Source organism: Apteryx mantelli, chromosome 18 (genome assembly GCF_036417845.1).
Source record: "Apteryx mantelli isolate bAptMan1 chromosome 18, bAptMan1.hap1, whole genome shotgun sequence".
Taxonomy (NCBI): domain Eukaryota; kingdom Metazoa; phylum Chordata; class Aves; order Apterygiformes; family Apterygidae; genus Apteryx; species Apteryx mantelli.
The window spans coordinates 19588958-19613129 of record NC_089995.1 but is presented as its reverse complement, the minus strand read 5'-3'; the positions used below and the strand labels follow the sequence as shown (position 1 = coordinate 19613129).

The window sequence follows — 24172 nt, the reverse complement described above, 5'->3', positions numbered from 1 at the left end:
CCCCCCCCCCGTGCTGCACAGACACCCACACACTGCATAGAGCCCCCTGCACTGCACAGCCCCACACACCGCACAGACCTCCCCCCGACACTGCGCAGAGCCCCCTGCACACAGGCTCTCGTGCTGCACGGTGCCCGACACCCCCGTCCCCGCAGTGCTCAACCCTGCCCCCCCCCATCCCGCCTTCAGCCCAGGGGGCAGATGGGGCTGGCTGGAGACCCTGGGACCAGGGGGGGCTGGGAGGAGATCGGGGTGCCCCACACTCACCCACCCCATGCCCCCCATCCTGCTGCCCCGTGCCCCCCATTGCACTGCCCTGTGCCCCCCCCCGTGTCCCCCATTGCACTGCCCCATGCCCACTGCCTCCTGTGCCCCCCAACACTGCCCCATTCCCGCTGCCCCCTGTCACACTGCCCCGTTCCCACTGCCCCATGCCCCCCATTGCACTGCCCTGTGCCCCCATCACACTGCCCTGTTCCCATTGCCCTGTGCCCCCCATCGCACTGCCCCTCATGTCCCCCGTGCCCCCACTGCACTGCCCCATGCCCCTCATTGCACTGCCCCGTGCCCCCCATTGCACTGCCCCTCATGTCCCCCATGTCCCCACTGCACTGCCCCGTTCCTGCTGCCCCTCACGTGCCCCTGGCACTGCCCTATGCCCGCTGCCCCGTGTCCCCTCTTGCACCACCCCATTCCTGCTGCCCCCCACCGCGCTGCCCCTGCCCCCCTGCTCCCTGTCCTGCCACCAGCGCCCCACCGCCCCGCAGACGGCGCTGCACTGGGCCGCCAAGCACGGCAAGGAGGACATGGCCACGCTGCTCGCGGCCGCCGGGGCCGACGTCAACACGAGAGCTGTGAGCAGGGCGCGCGGCGCGAGCTTGGGGCCTGCCGAGGGGCGCGAGCAGCCCCGATGCTAACTGCTTTTCTCCTTTCCCTGCCCACGGCTGCGCCCGGATCCAGCACGTGAGTACGAGCCTGGGACGCTGGGTGCCTGCGCGGGGCTGGGTGCAGACTGGGGGTGCTTGGCCCTGCGCATCCCCTGCCTGCGACTGCCGGAGGGGCACGCGGTGCCCAGCTCGGGCTGACCCAGTGCTCCCTCCCACGCAGGGCGTGAGTATGCATGGACAGATGGACGGACGCACTGCCCGCATTGCAGACGCAGCACTGGCCCAGGATGGGGGGGATGCCCTGGGAAGGGGATGAGGCATCCCTGGGACGATGATTTTTGGGGCTGGGGCATCCTTTGGGATGATGGTTTTGGGGATGGGATGTCCCATGGGATGATGGTTTCAGGATGGGGTGCCCCTGGGACAAGGGTATCAGGGATGGAGTGTCCCTGGGACGATGGTTTTGGGGATGGGATATCCCTTGGGACGGTGATTTTTGAGGATGGGGCAGCTCCGGGATGATAGTTTTGGATATTGGGTGTCCCTGGAAGATGGTTTTGGGAATGGGATGTCCCCGGGAGGATGGTTTGGGGGATGGGGATGGGGAGTGTTTGTGCCTGGGGCCGTCCTGGTCACCTGGGCAGGGGATGGTGCTGGGGGCCGCGGCCCAGCCCCGTCCCCTCCTGACACCCGGTGCCCCAGGGCTACACCCCGCTGCACATCGCGGCGCTCCATGGGCACCGCCAGATCGTGGACCTGCTCGTCGAGCGCTTCGGTGAGGCCCCGCCAGCCCTGGCCCCACTGCACGGCGGAGCCCAGCCCCGTCCCTGCCTGGGGGCTCTCGGCCGCCCCAGGGCCGGAGGGTCCCTGCAGCGGGGGGGGGGGAGGCTGGGGGGGGGGGGGGTGTCTCCCTGCTGCTGCCCTGCGGCTCAGGACACTCTCCCGGCAGGGGCCAAGCAGGACCTGCGGGATTACAGCGGGCGCCTGCCTGCGCACTACCTGAGCGCCACGGCCGCGCAGGATGGGGCCACCGAGACCCCCCGTAAGAGCCCGTCCACCCGCGGGGAGCCGGCAGCACGGGGCAAGGGGGAGGCGTTTGGGTTGGGGGCAGCTGGGACGTTTGGGGGGGGGGGGGGGTGGGGAGGGAACGGGACCCGCTGTCGCATAGGGCAATGCGGGGAGCGTTTGGGGAGCGGGGTGGTGGGGCTGCCAGCAGCAGGCCCCCCCCCCCCCCCAATGCCCGGTGCTAACAGGCCCCCACCAGAGGCACCAGCTGCACGGGGCAGGAGCCGGCGGCTGGCCTGCCTGCTGCTGCCCAAGGCTGGCGGCCAGGCTCGGCGGCGCTGGGGCTCGGCCGAGGACCTTGCTGGCCCGGAGGAGGATCGGGCTCCGGCGCAGCACCTCGCACCGCCCATGGCCTACCGGCCCGTGCGCAAGTTCTCCCGCTGACCCTCGGCTCCCCGCACCCTGCCCAGGACCCTGCCCTTGCCCGGCACTGGCTCCAGGGCAGCCCTGGGCCAGGGCTGGGTGCCAGGGCAGGGAGCACAGCTGGGCGCTGTGGGGCAGCACTGATGGCTCTTGGCACTGCAATAAAACCCTTGTGCACTGCATCCCCCTGTGCACTGTCTCTCCGTGCGTGCTGTGTCCCCAGGTGCAATGTGTCCCTGTGTGGGTGCTCGTGGGGCCGGGGGTCCCCCGGTGCCCTGCAGCTCTGCCTGGCTCCAGTGCCACGGCTCTGGGGGCGTCCGGGCAGGGGAGTGTGGGGAGAGGATGCACCCTGCCAGTCCCTACCCAAAAACAGACCCCGGGGGGGGGGGGGGGCGGGGGGGTCCCTGCCCCAGGGAGTCAGTGCTGCTGCATTAACTGCTCTGCCAGGGTGTTAATACCCATAATCAGCTGTCAATCACCCCAGACCCCCCCCCCCCCCAAAACAGCTATAAAAGCCCGGGAGCAGCTGCCCGGCTCCTCTCGCAGCAGCATGGCAGCGCCGCAGGGTGAGGGGTGCCCAGGCCGCGAGCTGGGGGGCTGCGTGGGGCCGTGGGGGCCCCTGCGGGGGCCCCCCCGAGCCCTGCTGCCCTGCCCCTGCCCCTGCCCCGTGCTGGCCGGCTACAACCTGCTGCCGCCCCCGCTGAGCCTCCTGGCGCACTCGGTAAGTGGTGAGGGTGCCGGGGCACAGCAGGGCGCCGGGGCTCCCTCCGGAGCTGGGGCTGGGCAGTGGGTTGGGCTGCGGCTGGGAGCCCACGGAGGAGCTCAGCGCCCCGTCGCACTGGCCGTGGCACTGCAGGCTGCTCCATGCTGGGCACAGCCCGGCTGGGGTACGAACAGTCCTCTGCGGTGCCGCCACGGTGCCCGGCAGCAGCCGCGCGCCCCGGCCAGGCACCGTCCTGCCCCGGCGCCCCCCAGCCCTCTCCGTGCCCCGCAGGTCTCTGCTGCCTGTGACCTGCCACCGGTGCTGCTGCCCGGCGCCGGACCGTGCCCGCCGTGCTGCCGGCGGCCGGCGAGAGCCGGTGCCGGGTGGGAGAGCACCGGGGCGCTGAAGGCCTGGCTGGCGCGGCACCCCAGGAACCCCTACCCCAGCAAGGGCGAGAAGGTGATGCTGGCCATGCTCAGCCGCATGAGCCTCACCCAGGTCTCCACCTGGTTCGCCAACGCCCGCCGGCGCCTCAGGAAGGAGAACAAGGCGAGCTGGGCGTCGCGCGGCGCCTCCGAGGGCGAGGACAGCGAGGGCGAGGGGCCCCCGCCGGGCAGCCCCCCCGGCACCGGCTCCGGGCAGGACGGCGGCGAGCGCGGCACCCCCGGCACCCCAGGTCCTGGGCAGGGCAAGCAACCGCGGGAGCCCAAGATCTGGAGCCTGGCAGAGATGGTGGCATCACCCCCCGCTGCACACGGATGCCCCCCAGGGCTGTCGGCCCCCCGGGGGCCGGAGTAGGGGGCACGGTGCGGGGCAGCCCCTGGCCCTGCGTGGGGTGGGCAGAGCAGGGCCGGGTGCTGCACTGGCCCCCGCGGGAAGGGGGGATGCGGGGGCTAATAAACGTGGTTGCATATCTCCAGCCTCCGTGTGCATGCGTGTCCGGGGGGGGATGCTGGGGCACGCCGCTCGGGGGGCGCAGGGCCGATGCTGCCCGCTCCGGCCGCCCCGAGACCCCGTGGCGACATCCCGCAGCGGGACCCTCCCGTGCTCCCTCCCCGACAGTGACCCACGTTCCCAGGCTGGGTGCTGGTGGGTGCAGGGGAACCACAGGCCCTTGGCTGGGCAGCGAAGGAAAGGCAGTGACACCAGGCAGAGCTGTATGCTGGTTTTTAATGTTCCTAAGAACTAGGAAACAGAAATCAAAAATAGACTTTGCTCTTCTTGATAAAAGTAATAAAATGGTTAGCGGTGTTAAATTAATCCTTACAAAACAAAACCCAAGGAGGTTAAATAAAGCCCAGAGGCTCCGCATAAAAACCACGACAACTACAAAACAGCTGCAAAGACGTCTTTACACACCAAAGAAACTCCTCTTTGCTCCTCTCCCATACGGTAAACAGCGTCGGCGAACACGGGACTCGTACATGTGGAAAAGAAACACGGATGCTATGGAAACAAACCCTGCAAGGAGCACAGTCGCCATGGACAGAACTATTTACACTATGGACACGGAGCTGTGCTGGTGCCAGTCCGGCCGGAGGAGCCCCCGGGCTCTGCCCGCTCTTCTCCTGCCAACGCAAGCCTTCGGCCGGCTGCCGGGACCCCTCTGGCCACGGCGCTACGCGCCACTCCGTCACGCTTGACATCCGTCCAGCCAGCCAGCCAGCCGTCTCCGTCCGTCCGTCCATCGGTCCGTCCTTCCACCCATGCACGCATCCCAGCTCCGGCTGCCCTCCCTCCGTGCTCTAGTGGCGGAGGGGCCGCCTGCTCCTCCTGCCACGCTACATTCGGTTTCTCTGCCCTCCGGCGAGGGCAGCAGCCAGGCCTCCTCTCCCGGCTGGCGGCTGGGCGCTCCCCGGCACCGCTGCGCGGGGGCGGCGTGCAAGTTTGCAGAGGAAAGCAGGTGCTGCGGAGCTGCTTTGCAAGAGTCCCCCAGGCCGCTGCTTCGAAGCCAGCAGTCTCTCCGCCTGCCGTGGCAAGCCTCCTCCAGGGCCGCCGGCACGGCCCTGCCGTCGTACGTCTCCTCTCTGCGCGGGCAGCTGACGGGTGCACAGCATCTCCCACCAGCCGGGCGCACGTCCCGCTCCGCGCAGCACCTGGCCACCGCGGGGCGGGGGGCACCCACGGGGACCCGGCCCCCCCGCGGCGGGCACAGGGCTCGGCCACACGGGCTCACGGGGAGGGGAAGGCGAAGACCTCGCGGCACAGACACTGGCAGCAGCTGTAGAAGATGCAGAGGAGGAGGGTGGAGGGCACGAGGCTGACGAGCACGATGCCCAGGCTGTGGTGCTCGATGAGCAGGAGGTAGATGCCGAAGGGCAGGGAGCTGAAGTAGATGAGGCAGAGCATGCCCAGGATGAAGTGGGGCACGGCTTGCCACGTCCAGGAGCGGCACTTGCGCATGGGCCCGTGGCAGGGCAGCGCGCCCAGGCTGGCGGGGCGGTACAGCCGGATCATGTCCAGCACGCCCAGCCCCTCCGGCGGGGCCAAGTCCTCGGGCACCTCCAGGATGGTGATGACGAGGCAGTCGGAGCTGGGCGAGGGCTCCGCGAAGGGCTCCAGCACGCTGGGGCAGAGGATGACCTCCGGGGACAGGGACGCGCCCCGCTTCTTGGCCCGCTCGTGGTACGTCAGCACGGCCAGCACCTTGCTGTCGTCCTGCAGCCGCTGCACGTCCTCGCCGGGCACCGGCGTCTCCCGGCGGCAGAAGGGGCAGCTGAGCCGGCGGGGCGACGCGTCCCCCAGCGCCACCATCCTGCGCAGGCACTTGGCACAGACGCGGTGGCCGCAGCTGAGCAGCTTGGGCTTGCGGGCTCGGGCATCGTAGCGGTGGTAGCAGATCTTGCACTCCAGCTCATGGGCTGTGAACACCAGCGGCTGAGAACTCTCCAGCTCGCCATCCTTGTGGGTCATGGTCTGCGCGGGGCTCGCGGCACGGGGGCCTGTCCAAGGAGGCCGGGCTGGGATGGGGACAGGGAAGCCCTCGTGAGTGGCGGCTCCACACGCAGGTCCCTGGGGCCCTGCCGGTGCCGCTGCCCCCCAGCAGGGACCGCGGCCGGGCCCCTTTGGCTCCGCGGCAGAGAGGGGCCGGGGGCAGCCGGGCGCAGGCAGAGCCCCCTCCGACCATGGGGCTGGTGCCGCCGGCACTGGGACGCGCCGCCCTCTGCAGCCGGCCAGTCCGGGCAAGAGGGAAAGGCCTTTCCCAGCAGGGTCCCGGGCTGGCACTGCCCCCGTCTCTGCGGGGCTGGGGGCCGGCTCGCATGCGGGGGCCGCTCCGCTCTGCACCGCGGGCCGCAGGGGAGGGGCCCAGGGTGGTGCCGCAGCCTCCTGCCTGCCCCAGCGTCCCCAGGACAGGGCCCGGCTCCGGACACCGCGCACTGCTGATGGAGGGAGTGGGGGGACCCTGCCCTTCGGCCACCCCTCCCTCCCCACACCCCCGGGGCGAGGAGGCTCGCGACCCACCGCCCCATGCCCACGCCCGCCCGTACCTGCTGTCCACGCCGGGGCTCCTCGGTGGGATGCTACAGGCAGGCGGGCGGGCGGCTGGTCCCCAGCCGTGCAGCCCCGGCGGGTTGGGCCGTGCCCCAGCCCGCGGGGCCGTAGGCGTTTGGCAGATGCTGGAGGCAGCCGGGGCGCCGGTGGTTGCGCGCGCCCCACGGAGAGGTGCGGGGCACGCTGCCCGGCGACGCTGCAGAGCCAGCCCAGACGCACTGAGGCTGCAAGCATCCGACGCGGCGTTGGCCTGGCAACGGGAAGGAGGAGGCGGATGCTTGGGCTCCGGCGGAGCCCAGCCTGGGCAGGGCTGCAGGCGCAGGGCCAGGCCCGCCCGGGCCCATGGGGCACAGCACGGGGACAGCGGGGTCCCCGGGGCTGCGGCAGGAGGACGCGGAGGCAGGTAGGTGCGGTTCCCTTGCAGCCCAGCTGCTCCTCTGCTCCGAGCAGCCCCCGAGGATGCCCCTTCCCTTCCCTGCCCGGGCATCTGCAGTCGGTGGTCCTGGGGCCCTGCAACCCTCTGGGCCCATGGGAGGGGGCTGCAGCAGAGCTGGGCTCCACAGGGCCCTCGCAGCACAGGCAGCCCCTCTCCCCTTCCCTGGGCAGACACGCTCAGCCCTGCCCTGGGAAGAGACGGCTCCTGCACGGCGCCAGAGAAGGGAAGCGGCTCCAGGGGTGAAACGCCCAGGCCGGACGGGGTCTGCACACCCACCCTGGAGCCTCAGCGGCTTCACCCCCAGCATCTGGGATTCCTGGGGCACGAAGCAGCACAAAGAAGCCAAGCTCTGCCGGCTTGCACCAGCCTGGCCGCCGCTCCCGCCCCCCGCGCCCCCCTGAGCAGCCACAGCACCGAACACCGGCCACCGCAGAGCCCTCCCGTCACACACCCCTCCCCACGGCTGGTGCTCTGCCCAGCCGTGCCAAATCAGCCCCCGCCGGCGCACAGACCTCGCAAGGGTGGTTCTGGCAGCCCAGAAGGGCAGCAGCAGCAGTTCAGTAACCCCCGAGCTTTCCAGGGCTGAAGAAAGGCTGGCAGCACCAATTTCTCCCTCCACAAGGGCAGGGCAAACACTCCTACCGCTGCACCACCGAACAGGAGAGAGGCCGTGACCACCCATCACGTACAGCAGCGCTTGCTGGGAAAACAGTCTGGACACCATACAGCAAAGGGAGTCCCAGGAGCAAGCTCGAGTTCACCAACCAAGTCCAGACCCTGCCAGGGGTTTCCAGCCTCTGCCTTCAGTGACACGGTCACATCTCGGTTGCTCATGGCCCCCTCGCTGCCCCCCTCATTATCCATGCTGGTTAACAAGAAAACAAGCTTTTCTCCACGCAGGGCTCTGCCTTATGTATCATGCATCCTGAACTGCTCAGAGAATTACTAATTCCTGACAAGCTTTTCAGTGGCAAGACAATGCTATTTTCAGCTTTGGTCTTCACAAGAGCAAACCATTTGGGCTGAAACATTCTGTGAGAGTCAGAGGCAGCGCTTAGCGAGGATAATTTTAGTTCAAGAGCTCAAAGTTGGGCAAGAGTTTTTAAGAACTTACCCCAGGGCTTTGCAATAGAAAGGGCTGGGGAGCAGGCAATGTCCAACTACCAGTGTGACCCAGGGGTTACATCTTGTCCTCCCCGGTCTTGCTCATACCTCCTCTTGACCATTCCCAGCTGGGGCCTTCCTCCATCACACCAACACTTTGCTAGCTGCCTGCACAGCCTTTCCTCTGCCCAGCCTCTCACAGTCATGTGCTCTTTGCTTTACCCTTATCTACAGGCTTATCTTGGCAATGTGCAGTTGCAGGCATTTCAGGAACTTCGTTGGCCGAGTGTCTTGGTGGGGAGCGTCACGTCCAATCTCTGCCTCAGCGACGATAAAGGGTGTCCAGGAATTGAAACAGTTCACTGTCAGCTGGTCTCACTGCCTGTTGGCTCACGAAACAGCGTAGTTCAGTCCTGCAACCAAAAACCTGCTTGATGTCTAGGCCATTCAACAGCCCCCTTGGCCCCCTCCACCCAAAACCAGCCCCTCTACAAGCAGTTGTTTTATACCCTTTGCTCCTCCAGAGCTAGAAACCTATTTACCTCCACTGCCTAGGGCTCAGGCCCCTGGGGTGGGTCCTGCACATTCCTTTCATTGCAAGACCAGACCTGTTCTGCCAGGTCTTCAAAGGGCTCATCTGCCCTTTTCCAAGTCTTGCTCTATTCAAGAAAGAGCTGCAAGAGATATCAGAGGTGTGGAGAAAAGGCCTCACAGGTGACTCTGAGGAACTTAAAGGGAGGAGCTGGAGATCGCATGGTTATAGCACCTGTAAAACCAGCAGGGGTCAACCCTGACACTCAATTTCTAAATGCATTTTTTGCTGTGTCTGGATAAATGAGGTACTTCCAGAGAGCCAGCCAAGCAGTGTGGCGTTACTTGGTCATGACATCATTTATGTGGCAATTATAAACTTAACAAGGTAATTACCCATCATCTAAGGGAGCAAAACAAAGCAGTCCTCATTCTTCAGTGACAGACAAACCAAGGAGCAAGTTTGTTGACACTTTCCAGCATTAGTGTGCATCTCTGGTCACCTGCACTTCAAGAACACCTACCTTGGCTCAAGATTATAATGAATAAAGGGGAAAAAACACTTTTAAAACAGCTTCTTTTGCTGCTGGAGTTACCGACTGTTCTGAGAATGTAATTAAAGGAGGTCAATGATCTCAAGGTCTCTTGTGAAAGTATCCCTAGAGAGCTGCAAAAATATTGGGACCAGCTGAATAGCCAAAGTGTGGGGCTAGGCCTGGCCTGTTTTGGGTTACTGCAGGGAAGCAATGGGATTAAGCATCAGTGATACTGTCTGGAGAGACTTTGAGAAACCATGTGCACAATGTTGAGCCAGGATTCAAGGTGCTTCCTTACCTTCCATTTTTTAACTAATAAACTTTGCAATCCGTTTGACCTATGCTAAGACCTATACAGACAGAATTCAGTCTCACAAGGTTGCAAGACGATATAACTTCCAGGTAAAGCTAACTCGCACAGGAATGGCTTTCCTTTGGACTGCAAGACCCACACTGGGAGGAGTGACTTTTACAAAACCTGTCAACCCGTTCAAAGGCAGAGAGGAGCTCTACGGTTTAAGTCAGGAAATTCCCAAAGCCCAGAAAAGCCACATCTTAGAACTGCAGGAGATTTGAACTCCCAGAACCATCCTCACCTCATTACAGCACCTATGTATGTAAGAGATGCGTGGTAGTAAATGATTCTTAAAGTCAACAGCCAGAGACAGAATTAGATCAATGGCTGGAAGCTGAACCAAGACAAATTCAACTGGGGAAAGTCTGCATATCAAGAGAAAAGTGAATTAATTGCTAGAACAATTTATCTAGGCAAATGGTAGGTTCTATAGTACTTGCAGCTTTTATCAAGACAGAATGTCACAATGGCTCTACTCAGGCAGGTGTTAGGAACTGAATGCAGGAAAGCCTAGTAAAATTCTCTAACCAGTCAAATTGGTAATAATAATCATTCCCTTGCGGACACTTTTTTTATTACCTTTTTTAAACATCCTGGAAAAGCTATCCATATTTCCATTACCAGCATCTTTGTCTTTGTCATTCTACCTTTTAACTCTTAATGTTACGGATAAAATATTAAACATCCTAACTCAGTCTATCATTTTGTAGTTTTCTGTAATTCAAGCAATATGCCAGATATATTCAAAGTACAAGTTCTGCAAAATGACCATTTTCTACCATTCACCCAGAATGAGACAGAGGAGAGCTCAAGGTGAGACCACAGGCCCTTGGCTGGGCAGCAAAGGAAAGGCAGTGACACTAGGCAGAGCTGTATGCTGGTTTTTAATGTTCCTAAGAACTAGGAAACGTAAATCAAAAATAGACTTTGCTCTTCTTGATAAAAGTAATAAAATGGTTAGCGGTGTTAAATTAATCCTTACAAAACAAAACCCAAGGAGGTTAAATAAAGCCCAGAGGCTCCGCATAAAAACCACGACAACTACAAAACAGCTGCAAAGACGTCTTTACACACCAAAGAAACTCCTCTTCTCCACTCCTCTCCCATACGGTAAACAGCGTCGGCGAACACGGGACTCGTACATGTGGAAAAGAAACACGGATGCTATGGAAACAAACCCTGCAAGGAGCACAGTCGCCATGGACAGAACTATTTACACTATGGACACGGAGCTGTGCTGGTGCCAGTCCGGCCGGAGGAGCCCCCGGGCTCTGCCCGCTCTTCTCCTGCCAACGCAAGCCTTCGGCCGGCTGCCGGGACCCCTCTGGCCACGGCGCTACGCGCCACTCCGTCACGCTTGACATCCGTCCAGCCAGCCAGCCAGCCGTCTCTGTCCGTCCGTCCGTCCATCGGTCCGTCCTTCCACCCATGCACGCGTCCCAGCTCCGGCTGCCCTCCCTCCGCGCTCTAGTGGCGGAGGGGCCGCCTGCTCCTCCTGCCACGCTACATTCGGTTTCTCTGCCCTCCGGCGAGGGCAGCAGCCAGGCCTCCTCTCCCGGCCGGCGGCTGGGCGCTCCCCGGCACCGCTGCGCGGGGGCGGCGTGCAAGTTTGCAGAGGAAAGCAGGTGCTGCGGAGCTGCTTTGCAAGAGTCCCCCAGGCCGCTGCTTCGAAGCCAGCAGTCTCTCCGCCTGCCGCGGCAAGCCTCCTCCAGGGCCGCCGGCATGTCCCTGCTATCTCTCACCTCTGCACATTAGTTGGGATTAGTCTCCCGACTGCTGCTTTGCTCTCGGCCCAGCTCCCGCTCTTTGTCTGCTGTGGAGGAGGAGGAAGATGAGGACGAGGATGATGATGAGGAACTCGAGGAACTAAGGGTCCGGCCTGAATGCTTGTAGGCTGCAACAAGCTCCTGCAGCCGTTCTGGTGTAGGCTCCCACTTGGAAAAACCTGCACTGTTCTGCAGGAAGAGGACGGCAGTGTTGTGCACGGCCTTGTAGTACATCTCCTCTCTGCAAGGGAAGACGACAGGCACTCAGCATCTCCCCGTGCCCCACCTGCCAAGGATCCACACAACTACCCACACATACACTTCCTATTACCTCCCCCATCTCTTCCTGTGCGTAGTTTTTAGGAAAAGTATTCTTTGTCCCTTTTCCTCATAATTATGAGGGAAAGGGCAGAGTGTCAGGCATTTCTCAGTAAAAACAGAGGCTTGCTAAGTTTTACAGAAGGAGCACTGATGCTGCCTAGCCACGCAGCTCTCCCCCAGCACGTGCACCAGGGACACTGCTGTCTCCAAACGAGGCGAGTCAGTAAGGTAATGCATTTCAGGCCAATGGGAAGCAGGTACAGAGAACTTGGTATTTAAGTACTTGTTGCTCTCAGCAGACCAACGGCCAGCTTGCCCTACAGAGGACAAAGGCCCTGACTGCCCCTTGCTTCTACTTCCTCTTAAGTGATACAGAACCGGTGAGGCACTGTGGCATTTGGCAGCCCAGGAAACAACTGTTATTGGCAGTGGCTCACCAGATTAGAGTTGACAGAGGAACACAGATGACAACCACAGCACCACATGGTATAAACAGTTCAAACCGGACTTGTACCCAAGGAATACACCACTCACAAGCTTTTTAATTAGTGAAATACTCAGTAGTCATTAAACAAATATAGAAATCCACAACACACTATAGGCTTGTCTTAAAAGGATTGATTACGAACAGGATGATTACGGACAACATTTTTCCTTGTCTGTTCTATACTTCCCATTGATTTTAACTTGGCATAGGATATTCCTGTCATATGGCTTTTTAAGGTGCAGCTCATCAAAAGCACATTCCTAGAAGGACCATTATGCTCAGAACTCAAGAGAAAGGCCTACTTTTTGCAGATGTGCTGAGACCCGCTGCGGTATTCGTGATCAAAGGCTGGCAGGATGAGCTGGTGCCGCTTGAACTTGCTCTGTTCCATGCGGGTCAGGGCTGGTGTAGGAGGGTCCCTCCACTCAGGGATGAAGACAATAAAGGAGAGGGGCTCACTGGAACTCTCCAGCAGTTTCTAAGCCAACAAGAAAATGAACTATCTTAGCCTGGGCTGAGCAGTGACATGCCTAATGAGTTCTATGAAAACGACACATTTCTGCTTCCAGAACAGCACAGCAGCAATCACAGTCTTTTGCCTACTGAATTACAACCCTACTGTGAGGATGTAGGAGCAGTGGAGAGAAGGGGAATGATTGCACAGCTTTATCCAGAACAACAACACAGGTGAGTGAACATACCTCAAAATGAGATACCATGGCATCCATCAGCTCCTCACAGAATGGAGGATTTGCCTCAAAAGAGCCACTTATAGGGAAGAAATCCAGGCACGGGCTGGAAGAAAAAGGCAAAGATTCCAATCAGAGAAGCTAGGATTCTAATAGTAACATCTTAAAAAGCATCCACATCCTTAGAAGAGACAGTCGTACTCCCAGAAAGCCTGAATTCCCAGCAGTACGGGGCCTGCCATTTCCCAACAGCACAATTGGTCACCAGGGACATACTCCATCTGTAGTCACTGAAGGCTGACTGCTGACTCAAGCTGAATGCTTGAGGGCCCAGTTCTCCCTTTCTTGAGAACAAGGGCAAACACTGACAGACCTATAAATCGCATCACATCAAAGATCAGATCCCCTCTACCTAGACTAATGGCACACTCCTGATTGTTTCATAGACAATCTATGTCCACTCACTGCTTTCAAGCAGGCTTAAAGCATGCATCCTTTTGAGTGGATATCACACTACCAGCTACCACCTCTGAACTCACAGACACGTCAGCCTATCTTGAGCCATTTACATTGCACACACACACATGCACCCACACAGATACATGGCAAGGACACCGTAACGTAAGACTCACCCCCTGGATCCAAAATACCCGTCTGTATCCAAGAAGGCCGAACAGTACTGTTTAAAATAGCAATTCAGGGGCGAGGCAAAGCATTCAAAACTCACTCCAAAGAGCTTGTGGAGGGCCTCGAAGACATGCACGGGAAGTGCCCCCTGCAGGCCAGTTCCTTCATACAGACCAACACCGAACATCATCTGAGGAGAGCAAACCCTGGTGAGCGATGCCTGCTGTGTTCCTGCTGCTCCCTTCACTGAACACGGACCCAGGGCCACACGTCCATGCACCCACTCCTCTAGGTATGCAGGGCCCCCTCTTCCTTTCTCAAATTCATGTAGGTCCCCTGCATGTACCCAAGAATGCTCTTTAGATACTTCATCCAAATCAGGCCCCACAAACCAACTGCCAACTTTCACATATACCTCCCCATGAACCTTCGGTTCGGCCGCAGAACAACACAAATCCAAACTATGGAAGGTTTCTTTCAGAAAAGTTTATCTTTATCCCCACTGAGGTCTTCTGTCAAGACCACAATTGCTCCCCAGACTGGAATCCCATCTCAAAACACCAGCAGCAGACAATGGACCTTGTTTAAGCCCTATTTTGCATCAGGCTCCCAGAATCATGGGTCTCTCAGAGCACTGACAGTAAGTTCAGTTTCTCAATATTACTAGAGCTTCCTGATACATAACAACCATGATGAGACCAGTACCTGATATCGACGGAGAAGGCACCAAACCCTGGGCAGAAACTTTTCAAAGCCAGAGTCGTCAATGCAACTGTACCGATAGAGAAGCCACTGGAATAGAAAGCCCAGCCATTAAAAATGAAGAAAACCAACAAAGATAAGACCGACATTGCCCAGTCAGTATGCAAACACATTATGACATGGGGAGAGACACTGATGAACAAAAGGAGAAGGCAGAGCTCTGCATGAAGGCTTTCTAGCACATCTGCTTTTACTGTGTGGGCAAACTGCAAGCTATTTACCAGCATGAAGGTATGTAACACCTCAGCATGGCTCTCAGCAAGGCCTGCCTTGCTGTGGATATGACCATTCTTGCAGCACAGTATGCATCAAAGTATACACACGACACCTCTCAAGTATTCCCAGCAGAAGCCTTCCTGTGACTCAGGTGGAAGTCCTGATTTCTGCTGCTATTAGGGCAGTATCTAACAGCCTCCACCAGGTCAGCACTCCATCCCACTCCACCGTCCCTTCTCTCAAAGGAAAAGGAGAAACAAAACCCCTTATCGAAGAGCAATTTGTGACAATGCAGTCATGCAGGACTGGCAGTCAGCCCTTACCAGCTTGCTGAAGTAATTCCGGCTCACTTTCACCATTTCCCCCTTGTACCGCACACACGCCACATTGTTTTCCATGTGCATTTCCACACTGGGGAGTGGTGGAGAGGGGATGGCCAGTCTCACTGGGTAACAATAAACAAGCCTGTCCTGGACTTCAGGAGCTTCTATCTCAGCTACGGATAATAAAAAAAAAATGCAGCCCATTACAATATGAGCAAGATCCCCCTTTCATCTCAAAACATGCAGTGATAGGGCTAAGGCTGAAAAGCGGAGTGGTTCCTGCAAAAACACAGTGGTGGTCTCTTCATACATTGTGTAGGCAGCTACCTAAGTTCAGAGCCGATTTCCCAAATTAATTCCATGACCCGCTACCAGAGCACAGAAGGGATTCATTTCACAGTATTTCTCTATCTGTAATACAGCAGGCCTGTAAACGGCACCATTTCAGCATCTTGAGCCATGTTCCACATGGGTAAATTGCTTTCGTGGTAGCTGTTGTTTCAGTTTGCCCCAAATTCAGAGAACAATAAACATTCCCAGGTAGCAAAGTGCAGGAGGAAAAGGAATCTTTCTGCCACCTTGTGGTTACCCATCTCAGATAGTAGCTTAGCCTCAACTTCAGCAGAAACAAGAGAGCTCACAGGAAAGATCAGTAGGAAGGAATCTTGGACATGGGTGGGAAGATAGGCAGCAAAAGCAAGCAGCAAAAGGCAGACACAAGGATCTGGAGGGAGCTGTCTGACAAAAGCAAGGATCCAAAAGAGAAAAGGACTAAAGAATGGTGGAGGCAGAAGTATGGATATAAACTGGGAAGAATGAACACACAGAAAAGTTCAAGGAACATGAATCCTCTGCAAGGAGAGGAAAAAGAGTGCATAGCGATCCACTGGGATGCACAGGAGTGCAGAAGGTGCTCAGAGACCAAGAAACGTGGCAGAGGAGAGTATAGGGAGGACAGAGTGCTTGGCATTAGGAAAGGGAGTGGTGCTATCCCCAGGAATTCCTAAAGAAGCAGAGCAAGACAGTGTAGTGCAGGGAAATGAACTAATGCCCTGTTCAGTGTGTTCAGCCCCTAGGAAGCTACTTAATCCTGACAAAGTATACATTTAAGATATTTGATATTACAGCTGATAATGGTACCTGATGGAAAATGGCCTTCCCACTGCAAACGCACTGTGTGAGTCTGCCAGCTGAGAACCATGCCAGACTGGGTATTTCTGACTCAATTAAATGCAACCCTGTGGATTCAGAGCAGCCCTCCCAACAGATAATTCTGTTTGAAAGGGGGCAGGCCAGAGTGCATTGCCTTTACAGTGGTGTCACACGCTGTACTCCTATGACTTTTCAGAGTTTACTGCGTACCAGATATATTGTTCTCTTTGAGGATGGCAAGATGCTTCTCCCGGATTCGCTTGACGTATTCGAGGGATATGTAGTAAATCTTACTGCAGATGCCTTCAACAGAGTCCTTTGCTGCAGCAGACACATGGGGCCCACACTGTTTGCGCAAGTGCTCCAGGCGGTCCTGCAGAATCAGAAAATCCCTTACACAACCCACAACCAGATTCCCTTGAGGTATGCAGAGCCTTCACTTCCATTTCACAGATCAAAGAAAAGCAATCACAGCCTTCTCAAGAAGGACCTTTTCCTGGCCCTAAATGCCCCCCATCCTTTCCTAGGCTCACTGTCCTCAGCTGCACAAAAACAGGGATACAGACCATGTAGTCCTCCTTAGAGGCAGAGTGGTCCCGTCGCAGCCAGCTGAAGGTGTCCTCTACATTCCATTTCACCACTTTTCTGCTGTCTGGTGATGCACTCCTGCACGCAATGGAGAAGTGAAATTTTACCCACAGCTGTGTGGCAATGTATTCTATCCCACCACAACACTTTTCTATTAGTGGGGGAAAACAGCTGCCAACACTTCCTCAAGGCCCTACCCTGTCACTCCCATCCAGGCCTCCTGTGGAAAGTGTTCCCAGACATTTGTGTGACTAGGGACTGCCATGTTCTCTCCGAAACACAGTGTAGCTGGCTGCTGTCCTTTCTGCAACAGGAGAGGCGGATAAAGGATTTATCTAACAGGGAAATGGTCCATTTTGCTCTTGCCTCTCTTTTTCAAATGCAGCCACCGTTAGGAATTTGTGACTGTGAGAAAGCTACCCTGTTAACAAGCTTTGTATTGTTTAAACAAGGCTATCTTCCTCAATTCATTCCTGTGGCAGAACTCTTGAGAAAAATTATACATGGTATAATAAAATACCACTTTAAATTGGTTGCCCTTTAATAGCACTGACTGTCCAACCACCCTTGTAATATGTCAGGGACAAAAAACATAAGGCAGCATTCCATGTTCAGTATTTCACAGATTCTTACTTGTCTGCCTAAACATTCAGCTTCCCAATGTTTGATCTTACTGTAAAATCATTACCAAAAGATGCCTCCAGCATTGCTGTTTTTCTTCAGTATGTTCCTAGCCTTTTATTAACTCACTAAGAAGATGACCAATGCTGAATAAGGTGGGATACAGCAGCCCCTTCTAAAAATTCCTGTAAACTTCTTCTGTTTTTTAAAAGTGATAGAACTGTAAAACTCTTACCTGGATTCAATAAGCCGTTTTGCAGCCTCAGCATACTTGAAGAGCAGTCTCTTGGCTTCCTCACGGAACTTGATTCTGGATAACCTGAAATAAGTATAAATTCATAGGCATCAATTTCACAGTTGCCATAAAGGCATGGAGGCCCAGTCCAGCTCCCACATTTTACATCAATAGCACCCTACCACTTTATCAAGTAAGACACAAAAGCACGGAATGTCAGATAAATCACTGGATTGGTCCAAGACAAAAAGCACAGGAAGGTGCCTTCTGTGAACCATACCTGATAGGAATGTCATTCATGATTTCTCTAAACATGGAGGGAGAAACTACTGGCTCACAGTCACTTGGTAACAGAGGATCTGTCCCTTTGTCAACGACCTTCCGCTCCAACATCCAGCGATTAAAGGACTCCCTTGGGGGGTCAATTCCTGGAAAAGCACAGAAAAAGGGTCTAATTAATATGGTAGCATTAAAGTGATGCCCAGAAGCTCTGATAAGGATCATCACACCAGAAGTCTGCTTAATGAATTTACAACCCTAAAACAATGTCACAGAGAGTATAACCACAACCATGACAAAAACAGGTGATCACAGGGAAAAGAGACAGACATAAACCAGAAGGAAGAGCATCACAGTGCTGCAGAGTTGAGAAGACAAATAAGGGGAGACCAGCAAAAATTTACCTTCTCGCTGTTGGCAGAGCTCACGATAATGCTGCCGCAGCTTGAGAATAAGTTGGGACCGAAGCAGCTCCACCTCAGGGTGTGGAGACAGCACTTCAGATGGTGCCCTCTGCTTAATCACTGCATTTGTCTGAATATCCAGGTCCCAGTATACTCTAAGGCAGAAGTAAATGTCATCAGAATGGCCAGATCATTAGCTAATTATCAAATGTCACTTTTGAAGATATCTCCTTGAGCTGTTTATAAGCCAGGAGATTGAACTATCAGGACTCCACCCTCCCTGCAAAGACAGTAGGGGAGGTGTTATATCCTTCAAGTTCTTCTTCAAAGACATTTGAAAAACCAGCTGTCTCCAATCTACTACCAAGAAAAGAACAGAAGACAAACAGAGACAACTCACTCTGTTGGTCGTAAAAGAGCTGCCTGCTGTTTATCTTCAGGTGAAACACACCATGCCTTCAGAACAGAGGTTCCTGGAATACTGGGAGAGCTGGGGACTGACTGAGCAGCTGGGTTCCCTGGAACATCCACCTGAGAGTGAAAAATATGAATTACTACATCACAAAGAAAGGTAAACATGAAGCAAGCCCAGCATGCCTAATAATCCTTTAGCAGCACATTGCTCAGTATACCCAATGAATTGCTAGAGTATGTTTTGCCTGCTAGCAGAATAAGTTAATGTGGACATGCAAGCTACCACATTTCTCAGTCATAATCTGTTCTCTAGCAACTCTCATACTCCACCTCAGGCTGTAAGAGAGAAATGGTAACTTGGCAGGAGCTGAGTCTGATTCTGCTCTTCTATTTTCTGAATGTCAGTTGTCACAGTCTGAGTAATGCTAGGATGGCCTGACCTTGCACAGTTCAAAAAAATAGGTCCAAGCTCCAAGCCCTCTAGGTTTGTTTGAACAATGCCCTTAATCTTATTAGTTTCATAAAACCAGACCCACCTTAGGCTTTTTTGTACTGTTGCCACTGGGTGGAACCTCCTCAGAGAATCTCCTCTTCCTTTGCTTGCTCTCCACAGAGGTCTCCATCATTCCACCTTCCAGTGGCATAGGAGCCGCATTCAATCCCAGAGGGTCTGACTAAGAGGGTCCAAAACACGGTACTCATTAGCTCATCAACTCCCACTGCAGAGTCCCAAATGAAGGCAATAAGCCTTCTTATCTTTCCATTTCACTGCCCCAGGCTCCTAAGTAGATGTAAATAAGGACATTAATGTTGACAACTGTGGAAAGTTACAGAATTCTCTTATAGACGTCTGCCTGTAGGTTTGTTTTGTTTTTTAAAAAAAAACTTAGATGCAAAACAAATGCAACAAACTCCCCCAGGTTGAGTATTCTTTGAGCAGTGCAGCACTACATCTGGAACACTGCTACCTGGGTGTGCATCTGCATAAGGAATGTTTCATCAGAACCAAGTCAGCCTCTGGATTCAGAGAGGAGTTTGAAAGTACAGAAGACCCCCCCCACATGCATAATCTCAAATCTACAAGAGCGCAGCATCAGCCCCTGCAGATTATCCCAGCAGTAGCATAGCCCCTTGTGATAGCTGCTTACTTACAATGACATCGTGCTGTCCCAGAACAGGCATTTCCCACAAAGACTGGTTAGTGAAGCGATTGAAGTAGTAAGGGCGATTCTCCCGCTTGCTCCAGCACTTCTCCCAGCCAGCCTGCACCAGCTCATCTGAGAAGACAGTAAGACAGTCAGGACAAGACTGGTCCTGAATAACAGCCCTGCTTTTCATGTCCCCATTATTATCACAGCACACTCCGAATTATGCGTTATTCCTAAATTTGCTTGGTGGCCCCCCGTTTCACCACCTTCGCCCTGCTACCCGAGTCCTTCAGAACTCCATACTGGGCCTTCTCAAAAGCAGAACCGGTACCTGGGAGATCCTGCACCAATCGCATCGGTTTAGGGGAGCTGGGCTGGTTCTGGTTGGAGGTGCCAGGTGAGTGACTCATTAGAGATGCTTCCTCCGCAGGGCTTCCGTGATTCTCATTGGCCATTTCTCAGCAACTGCACTAGAGAAAACACACATAAAATCTGTGTTACAACAGGAAAAATTCCAGATCCAGTTGGCCCACTCGGCTATAACAGTAAAAGTTCATTCTGACAATAAAATAGGACTTGAACCAGTACATACAAAACAGCACCTGAGTCCTGAAAATACCTGTTTGCTAACCTAGATACAAACTAGCTAAGAGGAATGCTGAGCTTTAAACAGCACAAACCAGGGAGATCAGTTTGCCAGCGCTCAAAATACACAGTTTTTAGCTAGACCGCTCCTAAGAGAGCAGTGTTTGATCCCATACATCCAGACTGAGAGCATAAATAATGCAATTCTCAGAATACACTCTGAACATGTACCGCCCTCTACCACATTCATAATATTAGCTGCATCTGTTATTCTTAGAGGTGGTTTACACCAATATTTACAGACACATAACTTCACATAATCGAATCAAAAGGCATTTATTAAAAAAATTCTGCTATATAAAATAGCTCCAGTGCCCCTCTAATAATAATTTCTGTGGTTCAGAGAACCACAGGCTAGGAGTCAGGAAATCCTGGATTTTATTCCTCTGTCTGTCCCAGGCCAACTGTAATGTCTCAGCCAGATTATTTGAGCTCTTAGTACTTTTTCATCAGCATAACAACAGTTATGCAAAAGAAAGTCAGTTGAAACAGTAAAGCTCTATTTAATCATCATTAACTGTTGCCAGCTGGAGAAAAACAGACAGGCTTTTCCTCTCTTAGTCACCCTTCTTCCCCCCAGGGAAGTTACTGAAACACCACTGCTGAGTCAAGCGCTACAGATTGCTCCTCTCTGACAGCCCTAAATGCACTGGCAATGAACTGGGGGGGAAAACAAGGCTTTTTGAAGAATTACTATCTATTTCAGTTACTTAACTCTATTCAAGCCTTTGGAAGCACCCTACACAACAAAGTTCGGCAGCAGAAGCACAATCTTGTCTTTAAGTTTTTTAATGTGGTTGAATAACATAATAGCCCTAACAGTAGGCTCCCTTGCACTTCATTTCTTAAGTTAAAACTCTGGTTTGGATTGCATACTAAATTAATTTGGGTTTATTCATTCTTGCTCCCCTCCCTGTCCATAAGAAACATCACTGGCCATTTCAAAAGAGCAGAACGGTAGGAGATGTTAAATCAAGAATTAGATGTTAGCTCAAGAATTAGCAGGCACTAGCTAAGTTATCAATAATATCGATTGTGAAATTAGTGTGATGTGGGCCAGGACTGGGGAACACTTGGTCCTTCTAACATTTCAGAAGATGTTTCAGAGGCCTGCTTTCCATCCTTCTCCCAGGGGTAAGCAAGGGAAGGTGTGGAACACTGCAGAAACCTGGAGTTACAGCCTCTGTTCAGAACGAGGCAGATGACAGTATTTAAGCCCACAGGTGAAAGCATCTGCTACAAAGACCATACTAATGCAATCATGTACATTTAATCACCTCAGCAGCTGAGAATGTTGCGTAACATACGTTTACTCATACTTTCTCCTGAACTCTAACCCCACTGTGACCTCTATAATCATTTTAGCTAGCTGCCACAGAGGTAGCAAAGTTAGCCCAGCCACCTTGAAGAAACAAGGCAGCAGGTCAGACTCACTTTATGGTCATTCAGTGCGAGAAACCACGAGTCCAAGAGGTCCTAGTCATGAACTTCATTATGTATTTCCTAAGACAGTAACTGTTTAAGTGTTTCATCCTTCCTCCTTAAAAACACATATTTACACGTGCAGTTGCTTACGTGTCTCATAGGTTATACAGACATTATATAATGAATTGGTATACACTCAGGGGACCATACCTCCCAAAGTGAACCAAGTATGCATTTCAGGAAGTTACAGGTAGTGCCGGGTATCAGGAACTTCCTAGACTGGGTAGGGCACACTGTGTGCAATAACTTGCCAGTGTTTTTCACCACTGATAGCTCAGAACAACTGTGAAATAGGGTGGGTATTTTTGCTTTCTCCCATTTGTGGATAAACTAAAGTGGAAGAAGTGAGAAACTTTATCACATTATCAGTGTTGATGAACATTAAATCCAGGTATTCATAAACTCTGGGAAAAGAAAAAAGCTAACTAACAGGAACTTCTGATAGAAGCAACTCTACTTGTATGTCACCAGTATTGGGACTTAAGACAGTGAAAGGGATTGAGAGTAAGCATTTTATGGTAATTATGGTATTGTTTTTATACACCACGGTGATGCATACAGTACTTAACAGACATAGTAGAGCACTGTCCCTGCCCAGAGAGCTTACAACCTAGGAGCAGCAGACAACCAGAGAGACCACAGCCAGGTGGAAAAGACACAAAGTAAAGAAGTACAGCAAACAGGATCATTATGTGTTTCCATTTTGTCAAAGTAGGATTTTACATGAGACAACAGCAGATGCAGACAAAAGAAAGCAGTGACAGCCCCGTGGGACACGGCACGGTTCCCCCTCATTCCAGAGCCAAGGCTGCTTCGTTAGGCTGGAAAACAGACCAGTGCCTCATGCCATCAGCGCGTCTCCCTTTCCTGAGGGCCAGTCTCTGCGCCCGGCTAGGCGAGCCCAGGGCTCCGCGGAGCGCAGGGCTCCCGAGGCGGCGCGCACACGTGCGGAGAGCGCGGCGGGGACCCGGGGGCCGTGTCAGCCGAGGGAAAACATGCTGCCGGGCAGCGCGGCGGCAGCTCCCGCGCCTGCCCTCCCGAAGGCGGCGGCGGGACGGAGCTCCTAGGCGCGGCAGGCCGGCACCGGCGGGCAGCCACGGGCGCCGGGGCCGAGCGAGTGCGGAGCGGAGGCGGCGGCGGCGGTCCCCAGCCCGGCGGCACCTCTGCAGGCTGGACGGGAGGAGGCCGGGGGCACGGCCCAGGCGGCGCGGAGGCCGGGGCGGCCCCGCGCCCGGGCAGGCGAGTACTTACGGTGGCGGGCTGCCTGGCGGGACGCGTGGCCGTCGCTCCGTGCTCGCCGCTGGCGCGCCGGGGCCGCATCCTCATAGCGGGGCGTCCCGCGCCTGGCCCGCCGGGGCCGCTGCGGAGACAGGAGGCCGTTACGGCGCACGGCCGGGGGAGGAGCCCGCCGGGAGCGCGCAGGCGCGGCGGCGGCCCCACGCCCCGCGGACCGGAGCCGGCCCGGGCCCGGCCGGACTGGGCCGGCCCGGGCGCGGCGGCGGCGGCCACGCTCTAAGATGGCGGCCGCAGGCCCGCGCCGCCTCTCCTCAGGAAGAGCGGCCGCCCGCCGGCCCGCTGCCGCGCCCCCCTCCGCCGGGGCGGGCCCCCGGCCGCGCGGGAGCGCCGCTTACCTGGGCGTGAGGTCGGGGGCTGTAGGCACCGGGCACCGCTGCGCTTCCCGCCGCCGCCCCACCTCCGCCTCGCCCGCCCCACCGCCGCCATCTTGCGCCCGGACCGCGGGCCGCCAGTGCGCAGGCGCTGCACCGCCCCGCCCTCGGCACTGCGCAGGTGCCGCCGCCCGGCCATCGCCCGGCGCAGGCGCGCTGCCCGCCGCGCCTCGGCCAGGCGGCAGCGCGCATGCGCGGGAGCGCGGCCCGCGCTTTGGCGGGCCGGCGGGCGCAGGCGCCGCGGCCCCCCTTGCCCCCGCGCCATCTTTGGTGCGGCGCGGCGGCGGTGGTCCGCCCCGTGGTGGGCACGGCCGCGCCGCCGCCGCCGCCGGCCCGGGCGGGCCGTGCCGCGCCGCGCTATTTCGGGCCGCGCAGCCTGTCATTGCGGCGGCCGCGGCCCGCCTGCCTCGCCGCGCCGCGCCGCCCTCTCAGCCCGCCGCGGGCGGTTCCCGTCACGGCCCGGGCGCGGCCGCAGCCGCGGCCGCCACCAAAGGGCCTTTGAAGTGCAGCAGCGGCCGGGGCGGGCCGGGCCCGGGGCGGGGCCCTCGGAGCGGGGCCTCGGCCGCCCGCGCCGCCGCCCGGCCCCCCGCAGCGCCGCTCTCCTCCCGCGCCTATTTACGGGAGCGCCTATATATAGGAGCCTGCACTTACACCTCCTGCTTATACACCCGCTCATTTATTTGTTAATTTGGCACCCCGGGTCAGATTTTAGAGGCTCAGAGGTAGTTCTGGTGCTGTGCATCCCACACGCGTCCAGGCTACAATTTCTGCGTGCTGTTACCGTGTCATGTACGGTAACTGTAGCTGAGGTAATCATGCCTATATGTACCGAATCGTGCAAGTGCCTGCCTGCCTCATCAGTCGTGCTAGC

The 24172-nt window shown here is 56.1% G+C and overlaps 2 protein-coding genes and 1 long non-coding RNA gene across 5 annotated transcripts; 1 reads left to right on the top strand and 2 right to left on the bottom strand.

The window, feature by feature from the left end:
* The first annotated feature begins 980 nt into the window (after positions 1-980).
* On the top strand, positions 981-2497 carry LOC136993605 (uncharacterized). 2 transcript variants are annotated; one of them, XR_010885988.1, is made up of 4 exons: positions 981-1110; positions 1590-1662; positions 1837-1929; positions 2152-2497. It is a non-coding gene; the product is annotated as an uncharacterized lncRNA (long non-coding RNA). The 2 variants fall into 2 exon arrangements; XR_010885987.1 differs by lacking the exon at positions 981-1110 and having other exon boundaries at positions 1119-1662.
* A 2197-nt stretch (positions 2498-4694) lies between these two features.
* On the bottom strand, positions 4695-8549 carry LOC106497574 (E3 ubiquitin-protein ligase RNF182-like). Its single transcript, XM_067307912.1, has 2 exons — positions 6507-8549; positions 4695-5978 (listed from the first exon to the last, which is right to left on the bottom strand). The coding sequence occupies exons 1-2, from the start codon at positions 6742-6744 to the stop codon at positions 5191-5193; spliced, it is 1026 nt and encodes a 341-aa protein (XP_067164013.1). The 5' UTR covers positions 6745-8549; the 3' UTR covers positions 4695-5190.
* Positions 8550-10339: 1790 nt separating this feature from the next.
* PCIF1 (phosphorylated CTD interacting factor 1) lies at positions 10340-23366 on the bottom strand. 2 transcript variants are annotated; one of them, XM_067307910.1, is made up of 17 exons: positions 23266-23366; positions 22886-22994; positions 19836-19974; positions 19509-19633; positions 18893-19030; positions 18343-18473; positions 17943-18097; positions 17540-17687; positions 17260-17343; positions 16382-16481; positions 16026-16188; positions 14664-14836; positions 14068-14154; positions 13368-13552; positions 12748-12841; positions 12349-12524; positions 10340-11479 (listed from the first exon to the last, which is right to left on the bottom strand). In XM_067307910.1, the coding sequence occupies exons 3-17, from the start codon at positions 19957-19959 to the stop codon at positions 11224-11226; spliced, it is 2139 nt and encodes a 712-aa protein (XP_067164011.1). In that variant the 5' UTR covers positions 19960-19974; positions 22886-22994; positions 23266-23366; the 3' UTR covers positions 10340-11223. The 2 variants fall into 2 exon arrangements, with proteins under 2 accessions (XP_067164011.1, XP_067164012.1); XM_067307911.1 differs by lacking the exon at positions 22886-22994 and having other exon boundaries at positions 23266-23360.
* Between the last annotated feature and the right edge of the window lie 806 nt (positions 23367-24172).